The sequence below is a fragment of the Cydia amplana genome, chromosome 2 (assembly GCF_948474715.1).
Source record: "Cydia amplana chromosome 2, ilCydAmpl1.1, whole genome shotgun sequence".
NCBI classification, from domain to species: Eukaryota; Metazoa; Arthropoda; class Insecta; order Lepidoptera; family Tortricidae; genus Cydia; species Cydia amplana.
The window spans coordinates 13,415,115-13,430,802 of NC_086070.1; the positions used below are offsets into that span (position 1 = coordinate 13,415,115).

Consider the following 15,688-nt stretch of genomic DNA (forward strand, 5'->3'; position numbering starts at 1 on the left):
TATGGGAAGTACTAATTCTATTCTGATGATCATGAGTGAATGAATGAGTGTCATAAATGCGAAACTTTGCTTTCGCTTAACTTCGGAACTAAATGACCTACAGACTTGAAAGTTTGGATTTTAAGTATGTGATTATAGCTTACTGGATGACGAAAATTTCTGCGTTCTGGTCTTATCCAGAGGTTCTCAAATAGGGGCCTGAAAATGCGGCGAAATGGTTCCAGTAAAGGATGGTACGGCAGTGTTTGCTTCGCGCTCGACTTGGCGGGGGCACTGCCGTGCCCCCAGATCGTACAGTCAGGAAAACTATTAGCTTAGTACATACCACAAATGTGTATGCAGCGGCGGCAGCGGTGTTAAGCTAATAGCTTTGCTGACTGTACATGATCTCATTGTTAGGCTAGTCTGGGTCAATTGCGACCGATCGAAACTACCCCATTAGGTGTTCGTAATTTCCCGACAAGTGTCGGGTAAACACGAACACTGAAGGTTTTGTTTAATATTGTTGACTGTAGTAGTTTAAAGTACCTTTCAGAAGAAGCTATTAAAGTTTCCCTACAAATACTATCTGTAAATGTATTTCAGAACTGCCTTACAAGTAGGTGTTCTTAGAGTCTGTGCGGAAAGAGAAGAGTCGTGAAATGTGTAGGATCCAAAATACATTCCATATCATACAGGCGACAGTAATCATTCTACGACTCTTCTCTACCGCACAGACTCTATAGTGGCCCGGCCAGCGTAAGAAAAGTCTTCTAGAAATCAATTTTCGCTCATGTCGTCTCGGATATGGGTGAATATGGTATCGATGCATTCAGTGTAATGCCCTGAACCCAAATATATGAGATGACAAGCGCGAAAGTGGTGGGGGTAGTTGTTGTGACGTCATAAAGTCGGCAGTACAAACTTTTTTTTTATTTACGTTTAAACATACCATGTGGGATATCAAATGAAAGGGCTTTGTAAGTAGATCACAAATATATAACATACTGTAACATTTCATTTTCAATAATTGGTCTAACAAATTTTTAGAAAACGTTCAAAAATTTCACAGTCCATAGTTGACTTCTAACTGCTCTAAATTAAAAATGGCTAAATGGATTAGTCCAAACTACATACCAAGTGACTGTGAATATTCTCTACGTAATGTTAAAAAATAATTAACCAGATATATGAAAAAATAAGAAAAGTACATTAAACTGCAACTATTATTAAAACAAACAAAAAACCCGACAGTTTACATATATTTTTGAAATAGTCTTTTCAATAGCTTTCATTTGGTACCCATATTGCTAGAGTAAGAAAACAAAAAAAACAATCCCCCTCAATTTTTTATTAGCGAGCGCCATTTTCAAAATTTATATAGCCTATGTCACTACAACAATTCTGACAAATTCAACCACACCTCATATGTCAAAAACTGTCCAGCCGCCAAAATATATGTAAACTGTCGGGTTTTTTTGTTTGTTTTCATAATAGTTACAGTTTAATGTAACAGAAAATTATACTTTTTTCAACTTTATAACATTACATAGAGGATATTCAGAGTCACTTGGTATGTATTTTGGACTAATCCATTCAGCCATTTTCAATTTAGAGCAGTTAGAAGTCAACTATGGTTTGTGAATTTTTTGAACGTTTTCTAATAATTTGTTAGACCAAGTATTGAAAATGTTACAGTAGGTATGTTATATATTTGTAATCTACTCACAAAGCCCTTTCATTTGGTACCCCACCTGGTATGTTTAAACGAAAATAAAAAAAAGTTTGTACTGCCAACTTTATGACGTCACAGCAACTACCCCCACCACTTTCGCGCTTGTCATCTCATATATTTGTGTTCAGGGCATTACACTGAATGCATCGATACCATATTTACCCATATCCGAGACTACATGAACGAAAACTAACCTAAAGCCTGAAAAAACGGCCTACTACTAATTATCTCGCCTTCCCTAGGTAGTATAATGAGCATCTAATTATTGTGCAAGAAAAAATAATAAAAATAAGAATATCCGGATTTCGATTGCCATTTAGTTTCCTTAAATGTACTTAGACAAACGCTTTATACGAAAAAAAATACATTCAATCTAATTAACTTCTTTAAACTTGCTTTTCTATACAAAACGATGAAACGTGACTAGGTATCCACCAAGTACTACAACACTTTAATCAAAACGAGTGAAAGGTTGACAAGGTTTTATTAAAAACATATCGAAGACGTGACCTGCCACAAGATAAGATACGGATAAGATTTAAAAGCTGTCTGTCAGGTAGTGTGATTTCATTTAAAGAGGTTCCGTAATTTTAATGAGAGGCCTTTTGGTACCTAACAAGGCACCGGGACCTATTCCCATAGGTTCCAATTAATCATGTTTCACTGTATGTCAATGTCAAAAATAATACGTATTCCTAGCTAAATAGGCAAAGTGCAGCTTCTCTAAATCTGCCAAAGACTTTCGCCAAGACGAACTCGAGTTGTATTTAAACTTTGTCTCACCAAGTGTAATATGAGGAGGATGCCTATAGCCAGCCCGCGTCGCAGCCGCATCGTTCAACTGCAAACAAAAACATAAAAACATGAGTTTCCGTCCGGCTCAGGTTACAACGAAAGTTCTAGGGAAAGTACACACAATGTAAATTCTTTGCTAGGTCAATGCTAGCTTGTCCTTAAGTGTGACACGGGTTTGGTTAAACACATACAAGTACTATGCTTGTCGGCATTTTTTGAGATAAAAACAAAAGATTTTAAATCCATTTTAAAATTAGTGAGTGTCACGCGTCTGAAATCTAAAAGCATTATTTTAAAACGGGTCTAATGTTATATCTAAGCGGTGTATTCTTGTGATTAAAGGTTGCAATTTTGCTCAAGTTGTTGCTTAACATTAATGAGTTTTTTTAGAATGTTTTTTTAGACTTCTAAATACCGGCGTCGTTCAAAATGTTTCCAATAGAATATGTTTGAAAGTGACTGAAAGTAAAATAAATTTTCGCGTCAATAGCAGCAGAGTTAATTATTTGCTTTCCTCGTTGCGAATAAATCACTATAACCTCCTCAATCATATTAAAAATTTCGGATCTTATAATTAGGCACCTACTTATTAGTTCTTTATACTTATCGAAATGGTAAAATGATGGGCCTGATTCGGATTTTGAACTAGATATCTATTGGACATCACCAAGATACGACAACGATATTTTTAAGATAGCCTGTCAAATTTGACATTTCCGCGATTCTGGAGATACTCTTGAACGATTTTCACAATGTCTAAAACGTCTCGTTATGTATTTTTAGATCTCAAAACGATTTCGAAACGATCTTAAAACGATAATTTAACGTAAAAGTGACATTGGTTGCTCGAATTGAGCTGCAAAAGATATCTAGACTAGTTGATGGTATCTAGTACATATCGTATCGTTCTCTTCTCTAGAACGAATCTTGTTTTCCGAATACCGCGGTATGTTTTGTTCTATAGTACAACTTAATACTTTAGAAACTTCATGGCCAGCGATAATACGTGCGGCTTCTAAACCGGGGGTCGTGAGTTCAATCAAGCCCAAACCAATGAGTTTCTTTGAACTATACCTAATGTACACACAGATGCAAAAGTGCAATACCCACTTAATGAATGAAATTCATTCATAATGTGCGCAGGTATACACTTTTGCAGCTCGCTGTACCTACGAAATATCATTTGAAATATTAGTTGCTCTCCGGTGAAGAAAAACAACGTGAGGAAACGGGACTAAACTAGGTTTGAAGGTTAGTTTGCATGCGGTTTCGTAAAAACAAGTTATTTCTTGAATAAAGCGGACTTTGAGTTCTTTTCAAATGCGACGCTAGTAATATGAAGATTAAATACGAAACAATGCGCAACGAAAACTATTAGACCTTAATTTTTAAAGGCCACAAATAGAATTAGGTAGAATCTGTGCGGAAAGAGAAGAGTCGTGAAATGTATGGGGCCCAATATATTCCACGACTCTTCTGACTCTACACGTGTTTAAAAAAACTATGTGAAGTTTTTTTTTGCAATGATGATCAGGGCAAAGTGATTCTTCAAGCCTTCATCGGCTGACAGATAATGCACCTACATAATACTTACGATTCTCACAAAGTTCCGAACATGTCTCGTCTGGTATTTACGTTGTTAATCTAACAGGTCAATTCAAAAGTACACTGACATCAGTAGATATTTGAATCATGTTATGTTGTGTGTTACTAGCATATTATGTAATTTTCTCATTAAGCGAAATGTACATTTCTTATGAGATATAAACTTCGTCAAGTAGAAAAACGATTTTTTTTATAATGAATAAAAGTTAATTAACATGACTTGCTACCTTTCACGAGCTAATTCGTCCTTCAACTGCTTGTTAACCTCAAAGATAAAAGTAAACGAGCCACACTCTCAAAGTAAACAGCTGAAAAAAAAATGCCATTCAGCTTGTTAAAAGCTCCCGCCGTGCGCACCCCTGCAAGTTTAATTGGCCGCGAAAGTAAAGCCTCTGCATGCTTCAATCACCGAATAGTGGGCGTTCCTGCCCAACGGGTTGGCTGCATTTTGGGGCGACCGGGCCGTGGGACCATCGGGAGAAAGTGGACACCTACCGGAAACTGACGGGCTCTTTGTGGCAGTTTGCCATATTTCGGTAAGATATGCGGACGAGTAGTAATTACGGGGTGCGGTTGAAGCGTAAGGTTTATTGCAAAATCCTTGCCAACAGAGATGAAACTGCTTTAGTGTAAAATAATGTTCACTATGGTAAAACTCTGTCTGCGAAGAAGTAAATCAATGAAGAAGATAAGGATAAAGAACTTTGCTAACAAGGAAGGGTACCCAACTGTGGTACTTTGGAGGTCAATTTCTCGCAGTACGTTGAGTTTAGGCAGCTTAAAAAAAATACGTGTTTATTATTTTAGACTACTCTATAACATATATAAAAATAAATCAAATCGGAGCCGGACAGTTGGGTACCCTTCCTTGTAAGTCTTGAATTAGGTAAAGGCACAGCATGTAGACTGATCGCTGTTACGCAACTTGTAAACGCAAGTTGAGAGTATAGAGTTGCTTCCAAAAGTTAAACTGGCATTCATTACTTATAAACTCTATTATCGCTTTCACCCGATAACATACTTTATTTTAGATTCCACCAACTCTCAATAGTCCTTACACCCCGGCGGCGGCGGGGTCGTGCTACTTCTGCGCGCTACCCATGGCAAGGGCAAGTTCAGCATCCGCTCGGTGTAGCCCTTACATCTCATTAAAGCGTCAAAAGGGCCTCTAGCTAGTGTTGGCTTGGCTCCGCGCACGCTTCTCAAATGGGTTAAGACAACAAAAAAGAAAATTACAAAATTCGGGTTTTTAAGGCTTAATGCTTAGCGACTTGTACTTTATTTACACAAAATGTTTATTTTAATTGCGACCACAATATTTAATTTAAAAAAACCGGTCAATTTGAAAATTAAACCATTTGTTAATGTACGTTCGAATTCCAGAACAAAACGTGTAACGCAAACACACTCATGCTTGTTTATAAATTCTCTTAATACAGGTGATCGACTTTTAAACCTAGTTAGAGTTTATTTACCTAATTCACATTGAATGTACCTACTAATAATTCACCACCTGAGATTCAACCGCCGGAGCACTACTAGTAGGATCATTATTGGTTGAAGCTAGAGGACTGAATCCGCATCGGACGGCAACTAACGTTTGAAATAAAAAGAGCTTGAGACCCAACGCAGCGTGAACGTTTTTTGTGCGGTTTGTTTACATACAAATTAGTATCAAATTTTTATGCATAAAGCTGGTTTTTTCTATGTTAAGCATCTAATTGTTTAGCAACATAATTATTAACTTACGTTGTTATAGATTAGATGAATTAACCATACAAGTGGATATTTTGCATTGCCTAAATTTTAACCGCTATATTTTACAGCTATAAATAAAATAAATAAATAAATAAATATGAATGGACATTTTTACACAAATTGACTAAGCCCCACGGTAAGCTTAAGAAGGCTTGTGTTGTGGGTACTCAGACAACGATAGATATAATATACAAATACCTAAATACATAGAAAACAACCATGACTCAGGAACAAATATCTGTGCTCATCACACAAATAAATGCCCTTACTGGGATTCGAACCCAGGACCGCGGCTTCACAGGCAGGGTCACTAACCACTAGGCCAGACCGGTCGTCGTATATGTTCTATACGACGTCGCTATATGTTCTATAAGATACATTGGTACATTAAATACCGAATGGATAAGCTCATGACAATTTAAAAACTAATAAAATTTGGTGATAGACATTTATCATTATCGTCAACGCCTATATGTGACTGAAGTTATAAAGTACCTACCTAACTTTATACCTACAACAATACAGATATCTCTTAAATATCGGTATTGTTGTAAGCAGGCTTTATCAAAAACAACCAATATTAAATAATAAAATAATGGGTATTAATATATTCTATCTTTTATGAGTAGGCATTGTGCGTAATTTAAAAATATAATTAACATATTTAATCTAAAATCTTATAACTTCTATAAGAGGCTCAGTTCAGAAAGTTTCGGTATTACCCGCGTATGATGAAATATCACATATTTTAAGTGTCTCGCGTATAAAATGTTGGTACTAATAATTAAATACTATTTAGATAAATCCAAACTCAGATAGATACGAGTATGACCTGGTATTTACTGGTATGTAAATAAAGATCTATATCTCTCTATCCGCAATATGTAGCGGACAATAGTTTCTGTTTCGTCACATTAGCATAACACCTAATGGGTTGAACGAATGAATGGGTTAGACTCAATGATCTATTGAATGAATGGCGAACTGGTTTCGTTTGGCAAAAGGTTTATGTCGAGAGCGTTGAACCGGCGTGCGCGCGTGAAAACGAAAGTCGACAATGCGCAAAAGGGTTGAAATTGTTGCATCATTTTGAAGATTTGGTGGGTTATAAATCTTATTCATTAAACTTTACGGACCTTTTAATAAAAGGCCATTTAATTTATGTTTTATCACTTTCTTATAAAGAGGTACGTAGTATACCTACCAAGTCAAAATTAACGATTAGTAGCAGCTACTAATCGTTATTGACTCAATTAGCTGCTAATTGAGGGTTGTAGCGCATTAAGTTCGTAAAAGAATAAATAATTAGGTACTTTGTAGGTAGTATGGTGCGGTAATTTTACTGATTACTTATGAAATTAACGATCCTGGTTATTAAATTTAACTTATATTTTACCCATGGAGCGCGTTATAATCAGCACGCATTTTTTTCACATCACTACATAGTATAAAAGAAAGTCGCTTCCCGCTGTCTATATGTATGGTTAGGTTTTTTAAAGTTACGCAACGGATTAAGATGCGTTTTTTTTAATATATAGGGTGATTCAAGGTTTATGTATAATTTGTTAACCCGTGCGAAGCCAGTGCGGGTCGCTAGTAACCTACATATATTTGTATAACTGTAAGAACTTAAATTTGTTAATGTTAATTCTTCTTCTTTGACTTTACCCTCATACCCAGAATAATAAATACAAGCTGACAACAATTTGGAAACATATACGTACATGTATTTTAGTGCAAGGATTAAGAAAATAATAAGATATGTTAACAATTTATATACCGTAACGAGGTAATCTTATCTCTTTTAGTTATTAGTATATTTAGTAACTGGTGTTGTATGAGCTAATTAATTATCTTGAGTCTGAAGTAGAAATATTATTTTTCAGAATATGTTTTCCTTACTTCGATGATAGCTGATGAGTTGTTGAATTGACATATGTACGCTGGAAGAAAAATAAACCAATTAATAATAAACCCCGTCTATACTTTGAATTTTAAAATCTGTTCATCAAAATTTTAAGTTACAACTAAGAGCACACCATACGGATAAGTGTGAGTGAGAATAAACGGTCAAAAAGTTTGCGTGTCTTATCTATGTTTACACTTTCTCCTATCGATTGACACCGCGTCAATTACTGTTACTGGTGTTACGGTGCGCCCACGCACATGCTGCTCATGTGGTTCCGGATACAGATTTTATAACACGCAATACATCACCTCAAGATTCTAGAGTCCAACCACGATGAGTATGGCGATCCTACGGGATGTGCATGCATTGTCATGCCAAGTCAGTACAATCGTCAAGTCTTAGCGTGATCGGAGTCTAACAATGATTTAATGATTGTGACTTTACTTACATACCCGTAACAAGGTGTCATTATTTCATTAGATGCACAAGTTCAACATTCAATTTATTTATGGCAGACAAAAACAAATAGGTACGCAGTACAATCTCATATAATTTCAAGGATGATAATATTTTCGTAGTAATAAATCTTACAGTTTTCACTTAGTGAAATCCGTCAAACATTACCATTTCTAAGTGCAAAGTATTTCTCTACGCACGTTACGAGAGTCACGTCAATGTTATGTTGACGGTCAAGAGTTAAGAACGTGACATACCGCGGGCGTACAATGACATTTTAGGCTTTACTCTTGCTTTCGCTAAAACTTTTACTCCTGCGTTCTATTTTTAGTTATTTATACTATTACCGCACTTATCGGTTGTTATTGGTGCTAAATAAACGTGTGCTGCAGTCCACTTTCACCGATCTTCTCGTGATTTGGTAGTTCAATGACTCACGCATCAGTCGGGACTAGATGTTACCGATTGTTATTCATATTATACAATATTATGTATTTGATAGTTCATATCCATCGGCTAATGCTAGAAGCATGTGATAAAAGCGCGCTTTAATAGGTATACGTAACGTAGGTAAGTAGTAAACATATTAATTTGCAACATGCCTTTATTGCGTGTACTTTTTTTACGAATGTAATAAAATTAATGCCGTGTCGACGGTGTCATAATTGAAAGTTATATATTAAATTATGTATTTTTAGAGCTCCGTTCAAAACTTTGTCCACGGAGCTCTTATGGGACCACTTCGGTCTTGCAAATCTTTTGGTGCGGTTTTTAATTTCTGTGACACTTGTAGATTTAAAGTTGGGTGTTGTACTTGCGTTAATTGGGTAACACGTGACATTTGTCTGGTACTGGCAAAATGCCTTTCTACGAAATTACAAGTCCCTCGTTAAAAAAACAACCATTGCTGCTCTTTTAACTCCTTTACGGGACGTATTTTTAAAAACGCTGAGAACTATTTCCTGTTTTCTAATATCGAAATCTAATATTTAAGTCAGTAAGTCAGAACATTTACGTTTAAGTAATATACTTAGATAATAATATTTTTAGACACGCTTGCGTGCTTTTCGCTACGTGCGAAGTACATGGTGGGGGTAAATAAAGCGATCGCAGCGCATGCGGTGGTGAAAATTGGAACTAAATAAAAAAGGATAGAGTCTTTAACATTTCCTACAAGTTATATGGCTCGAACTGGAACTTTAATTTACGATTACTCCTGAAATATTCATTTAAATTGTATGGTGTAATGGACCATTGTAATCTGTATGAAATGCTTAATTTAACTAACGTAATTAATTTGATAATAATTCATGCTGTATCCGTGTAAAAAGCTTTCCAAATGCCACATATTATGTGATCTTTTTCTAGAAGTTAAGAATGGGTATAGTAAGTTATCCTTAAAAGATAGACATACATCATCGCGGACTTTTTTGTAGACCCATGAAAGAGAGACAATCCCACCATACATTGTATTATTGTTATTAGCTCAAACGGATTAGGCAGCGTTTTCGATTAAAGCTCCTAGCCAGCGTGTTTTTTTCCGACAACATCGTCATATTTCAACTATTTTAAACAGAACCTCAATAAGTTATATACCTAAACCTTCCTTAAGAATCACTTTGTTGATAGATGAAAATCGTGTGAAAATCCGTTCAGTAGTTTTTGAGTTTTGGAGTAGTTTTATAAGATGTAGTAAATTGACGTTTTCCCCTAGAGTTGCGGATGCTAGGTTGCGTGACAGTCGTGCACGTAGCGAATAAGGTCGTTCATAAATCATAATATTAAGGGCCCTTTGGGCATGGAACGCCATATTTTTGCTCTCAATTTTATATTACCTATTCGAATTCATCTTTACTATACCTATCAAACAATTCAAGACTCAGAAGAAATATCATTGATAAGTTATAATTGCACTAAAAACAATCCCTCAACATTCATTCACATGAAATCCTAGGAAAATCGTACAGTTACGGTGTTAATTGTCGGTAGACAATGGTACGGCACCCACGTCGCTGGGAAGCGCCGTAAACCCACATACCCAGACCTGTTGGCACACATTAAACGACCTCACCTCAGACTCCAACTTTTAATTAGGTGAATTTGTGGATGACAGAGAGCGGTCTGCGCACTATACGGTGCGGTTACCTGGTGCAGCACTCGACACTGTTTTTAGCTACACGTGACTTTATCAGTTAACCAAAATAAATAATGCATGCTATGAGGTTGAAATAAAAGGAATGAAGATCAGTTTTATTTATGTATAGTACAGGATATATAAAACAGAAATAATAAAATCAACCAGAAAAAATGTTCAAAGATAGATAGTATTTGATAATAGAAGTGTGTGTTTCCCGTAAGTTCATTTAACAAGCGAGGCGGCGAACATTTACTTTGAACCTTCGCTAACACCCTCATCAACAAAAAATAACATTTGGCTTTACTACGAAGGCACGGACTATAACTACATAGCTCTGACGCGAACGTATCTAAATTCTAAATAGATAGACATCGACCATCAAATTTATCGCCTTGTAATCTCAAAGCGGCATCGCTTAGTCACGCTCAAATTCACAATCATAATACCTACTCAATACAAAGTGGTCAAGATGCAAATGACGTACGTAGGTAAGATAAATCAATATTTCAATAGTGAGTGGTAAGTAAGAGTAGTCAAAAACGAAAGTAGAATCGATCTAAAATCGGCACCGCCGAAACATCGGCTGGGATTGTGGTCAGTCGGTCGGTAACTTTCACCGGGGACTAATTAGCGATCAACTTGATGTTTACACGACCACCGCGTCGATATCGAGATATCCATGTGTATCGACACATTGATGTATATTAGCCATCTATAACCAGATAAGAGAGGAATGTCGGATTAGATTTGATGAGTAATTATGTCGACCGGTCTGAGATTGGGCAAGTGTAACTCGTTACTTTAATTATGATAAATTGAGTGAAAACTACCTGTATCCGCGTAGGTGGGAATATTTGTTGCAATCGAAGAAGTGTTAACTTCTCTTCTCATTGCTCATTCAAATTAATCATGCAAGTATATTATTAATCAAGTAATAGTAATTAACGTACCCAATTTAATTAAAAAGTACGAAACGTAATCAAATAAATTTCAAGTGAGATTAAAAAATGTCTGCGAAAAGAATAAGTAGGTAGATGGTACGAGTATTTACGCACGATGCGGCGCCTTTGCGTCTGCGACAAAAAATAAACGCACACAACAATGCGTAACGTCGATTTGTGTAGCAGAAACTACGCGCCTATGTGGAGGACGCCGGAAGCTGTACGTCGCTTGTAGACGAATAATGTAGGTATATTAAGTCATATACGGGTGGACGTACCTATGATGTATTAGAATTATTCCGTAAATGGCTAAACGATATAAGTAAATCTGACAATCGCAAATTTCGATTGACTACTGCATGGCCCGGAATCACAACTGTTTGAATTGTTTAAATATATATGTCACCGTAAAATTCTAACACTCGTCAGTTTTATCTCGCTAGTTAAATTATAAACTGACGGTAGGGAGATTATATAAACTAACCTAACCTACGATAGTAAAAGAAACACAAGATTAATACCAAATGACACTCTTTATTGCATTATATTAACCTATAGTTAAACAGGATGAATACTACTAAGGCAAGTACTATATTTAATCATTAACTAATTCATTTATTAAATACAACATGTAAGCAACCTCAGCACATTAGAACATAATTTAAGTAGCTACTTTACTATTAATAATGGATACGCAAAGCAAAAGGCAACATTTAGCTAATTAATACATATACCTAATCAGGGTAAGCAATACTTATGTGTACAACTCGACGTCCGGTTGGCAAGAGAGAGCTCCGTTGCAGCGACAAGGTTTATATAAACGACGATGATGTGACGTCACCGGAACAGGTATTGACGCCGTTCGTGTTGCCAGCACTGGAACTGGCTGTGTTGCTGATTGAAACAAACTCGGCGACTACATCCGGCTGTCCTGCCCACGGAATCGACTCGACTTCCGTTATGGGCTGATGGTGGAGCTGTGAACATGACAACAATATACATTAGTACTTATTCAATCTCATTAGTCATGCTAACATGCAACAACAGTTGTTTGTGTACAGAGGGATTTGGGCGTATATATTGGCTTAACTCTGTGATGTTCTCACTCTATCACTTCGTTGTGTATCGCCTTAGCCCCATGTAACAGTGTTCACCGCGGATATCTGTCACATGTTCTCATTCCCTTATACACAATGTACATGTTCGAAGCATCAGCATTAGCCCAATGAAAATACACACTTTATATTTTGTACTTGTAACTTGTAATATGCACAGCTAAAGGAAAATGCAAATGTTTAACGTATGGTGCCACATTATATCTAACACTATGAAAATATGGAATATGTAAACAAGAGATAATAAAGTACTTATGAAAAAATTACCTTGATGTTTTTATATCGACTACATCCGGTATTACCAATTTATTCTGCTAGGCGTATCCAGGGCTTCATATTTTCAACGCAAGCGACGCCGTCGTAACGTTTGGAGGTCCTTTCGGCGCCTCTTAGGTCTGTCACCTTATATCGGTCATGACCTAATACAGCTGTAACTTGGAACGGCCCTTTGTATAGCGGCAATAGTTTCGTGCTGTTGCCGTCATTCGAATGACTTGGAATTTTAAGGACCACCAAGTCGTCAATCTTATACTGCGGCGCCTCTTTCCGTCTAGCGTCAAACGAAGCCTTTTGTCTCTCGGCGTCCTTCTTGATATTGGCATCGACCTTCTGCCTCAAGGAGGTAACGTCAACCGGGTGCTCCGTGTTGTCATCGTCAGTGATTGCGTCATTGTCCATGCGAATTCTATACCCAAAAAAGACTTCACTCGGTACTGCGGCTGTGGTTTTATTTATAGTGCTGTTGATACCTTGTTGAATCCTAGTCACATGTTGATCCCATTTATTATTTTCCGTATCTGCTCCTAGACTACGTAAAGCTTCTAGAATCGTCAAATTATATCGCTCCACCTGTCCGTTCGATCTAGGTACAGCGGTCGCGATAACGTGTCGCCTAATATTCCTATCGTTACAAAATTGTGTAAAGAGTTTCGATGTAAATGCACTCCCGGCATCGCAAATTAGTCGTTTAGGGTTTCCAAATTGTTTAAATAGCTTTAGTAGTTCATTGATTACTAACTGACTTTTAGTATTTTTCACCGCAGCTATAAACACAAATTTGGTGAACGCGTCTACTAGAACTAACAGATAGCAATTTTTTTGTGTCGTTTTTATGAAGGGTCCGAGATGATCGACATGTAATGTATGAAATGGTCTCGCGTATTTTGGAATGGGATACAATTTTCCTGGCTTTTTGCCGTGAATGTTTTTATAATATATGCAATTCAAGCAGTTTTTAATGTATTTTGATACAGTTCGCTTTAAGTGTGGAAACCAATATTTTGAACGAATTCTTTCTATCGTTTTGTCGACAGCAAAATGGCCCACGTTATCGTGATTAGCATGTATCACATTCCAAATACAGCGCTTAGGAACAAGCCAACGTCTACCATATTCCGTCCGTCGATATACTTTATTTCCTAATAATTCGTAATCCTGAAATATACGTTTGTTCGCGTCGGCCTCGCCTGACATCAAAATTTCACGAATGCTACATATATTAGGATCTTGCAGCTGAACCGATAGCAACCAATCACCTTCCGTTAACGATAAAACAGATTCAACCTTGAGATTGTTGTCACAAATCGGATTTCGACTAAGGGCGTCCACGTGCTGCATTTGACTACCTGCTCTGTGAACTATCTCATATGTGAACTCTTGCGCATATAACACCCATCGACTGATTCGAGGGACAATCTCCTGCTTACTTAAAGCGTGCCTGACTGCATTGCAATCCGTCGTGATTTTAAAAGACGTCCCTATTAAATAATGCCTAAACTTTTGTAATCCTGTTATTATAGCAAGAAGTTCTAGCTCGAATGAATGATATTTTTTTTCTTCATTGGTAGTTTGCCGGCTATAAAAGTGTATAGGTCTCTCGCCTTTCTCGGTTAATTGAGTCAAAATACATCCTATTCCGTCCCTACTGGCGTCTGTGTAAAGATTTATCGGCAGCTTGGGATCGAAAATATTGAGTACAGCGTTATCAATGAGGGCTCGTTTTAACTTAGTTACCGCTTGTTCATGTTCGTCATTCCATTTCCAGGTACTCCCCTTTTTCAACAAACTGGTTAACGGTTTGCATAATAATGCACAGTTATGAATAAACTTGCGAAAGTAACTAATCAATCCTACGAATTGTCGCACTTGATGCACAGTTTTTGGAGTAGGATACTCTGCCACCGCTTTGAGCTTCTTGGGACTGGGACTAATCCCATTTTCAGAGATCTCATACCCCAAAAACGTAATCTCATTTTTGAAAAATGAGCATTTGTCTAAATTTACCGTTAACCCATTTTTTGAAAAAAGGTCAAGTACCGCATCTAAACATGCTATATTCTCTTCTAAAGTTTCGGTGGCGATTAACAAATCGTCCATGTAACAAACAACTCTCCCGAAACGTAAATTCCCCAAAACTGTATTCATTAGCCTCTGAAAGATGGACGGCCCGTTACAAACCCCGAACGGGACACGAACGTACTCAAAATGCCCGTCAGGGGTCACGAATCCAGTTTTGTGAATATCCTCTGCCTTAACACAAATTTGGTGGTAACCACTTTTCAAGTCAAGTGATGTGTAATATTTGCAACCTTGTAAACGATCAATTAAATCCTCTATAACAGGCATTGGGTACTTTTCTTTTACAGTAATTTTGTTAAGCTGTCGATAATCAACGCACAGACGCTTAGATCCAGATGCTTTATCAACGAGGAGAGCGGGGCTTGCATACGCTGAAGAGCTATGTCGTATAATACCGTTATTTAATAGATCATCAGTCAATTCGCGCATGATAACTTTTTCGGACTCCGACATTCTATAAGGTCGTGAAAAAACCGGTTTACTTGAAGTCAGTTCTATCTCTAACTCAACGCAAGAAGTCCTGCCGAGAGTGGCCAAGTCCTGAGAAAAACATTGAGGATATTTTTCTAAAATACTATTTAATAGCGACTTATGTTCATGAGATACTTCACTGATCACGCTAGTGTCAATTTTGTTTACTTGTAATACTTGAACATGTTCAAAAGTTAACACGTCACCTACTCGAGTATACATTATGCTCCTATCCTCAGTAAAGTTCCGACCTACGAGTATGTTACACCCTAACACCGAATCTACTACATAAAATGTAACAAACAGTTCAACAGAGTCAACTTTCAGGGTGGTTGCTACAGCTTCAGTCGCGCGAGTTACGGAGTCGTTGTTCCAACCTACCAAATTAATGGGACTGTTCAAACGGAACATGGATAACTGGTTCTGTTC

General features: G+C 37.0%; 1 protein-coding gene across 1 annotated transcript in view; it reads right to left on the reverse strand.

Moving 5' to 3' along the window:
• LOC134658256 (uncharacterized) overlaps positions 1 to 15,688 on the reverse strand; it is a 49,896-nt gene that overhangs the window by 17,337 nt on the left and 16,871 nt on the right. Inside the window, exon 2 of the mRNA XM_063513872.1 lies at positions 2,498 to 2,555. Coding sequence (XP_063369942.1) covers positions 2,498 to 2,548 — 51 coding nt within the window. The 5' untranslated portion in view covers positions 2,549 to 2,555. The remainder of the gene's footprint in view (positions 1 to 2,497; positions 2,556 to 15,688) is intronic.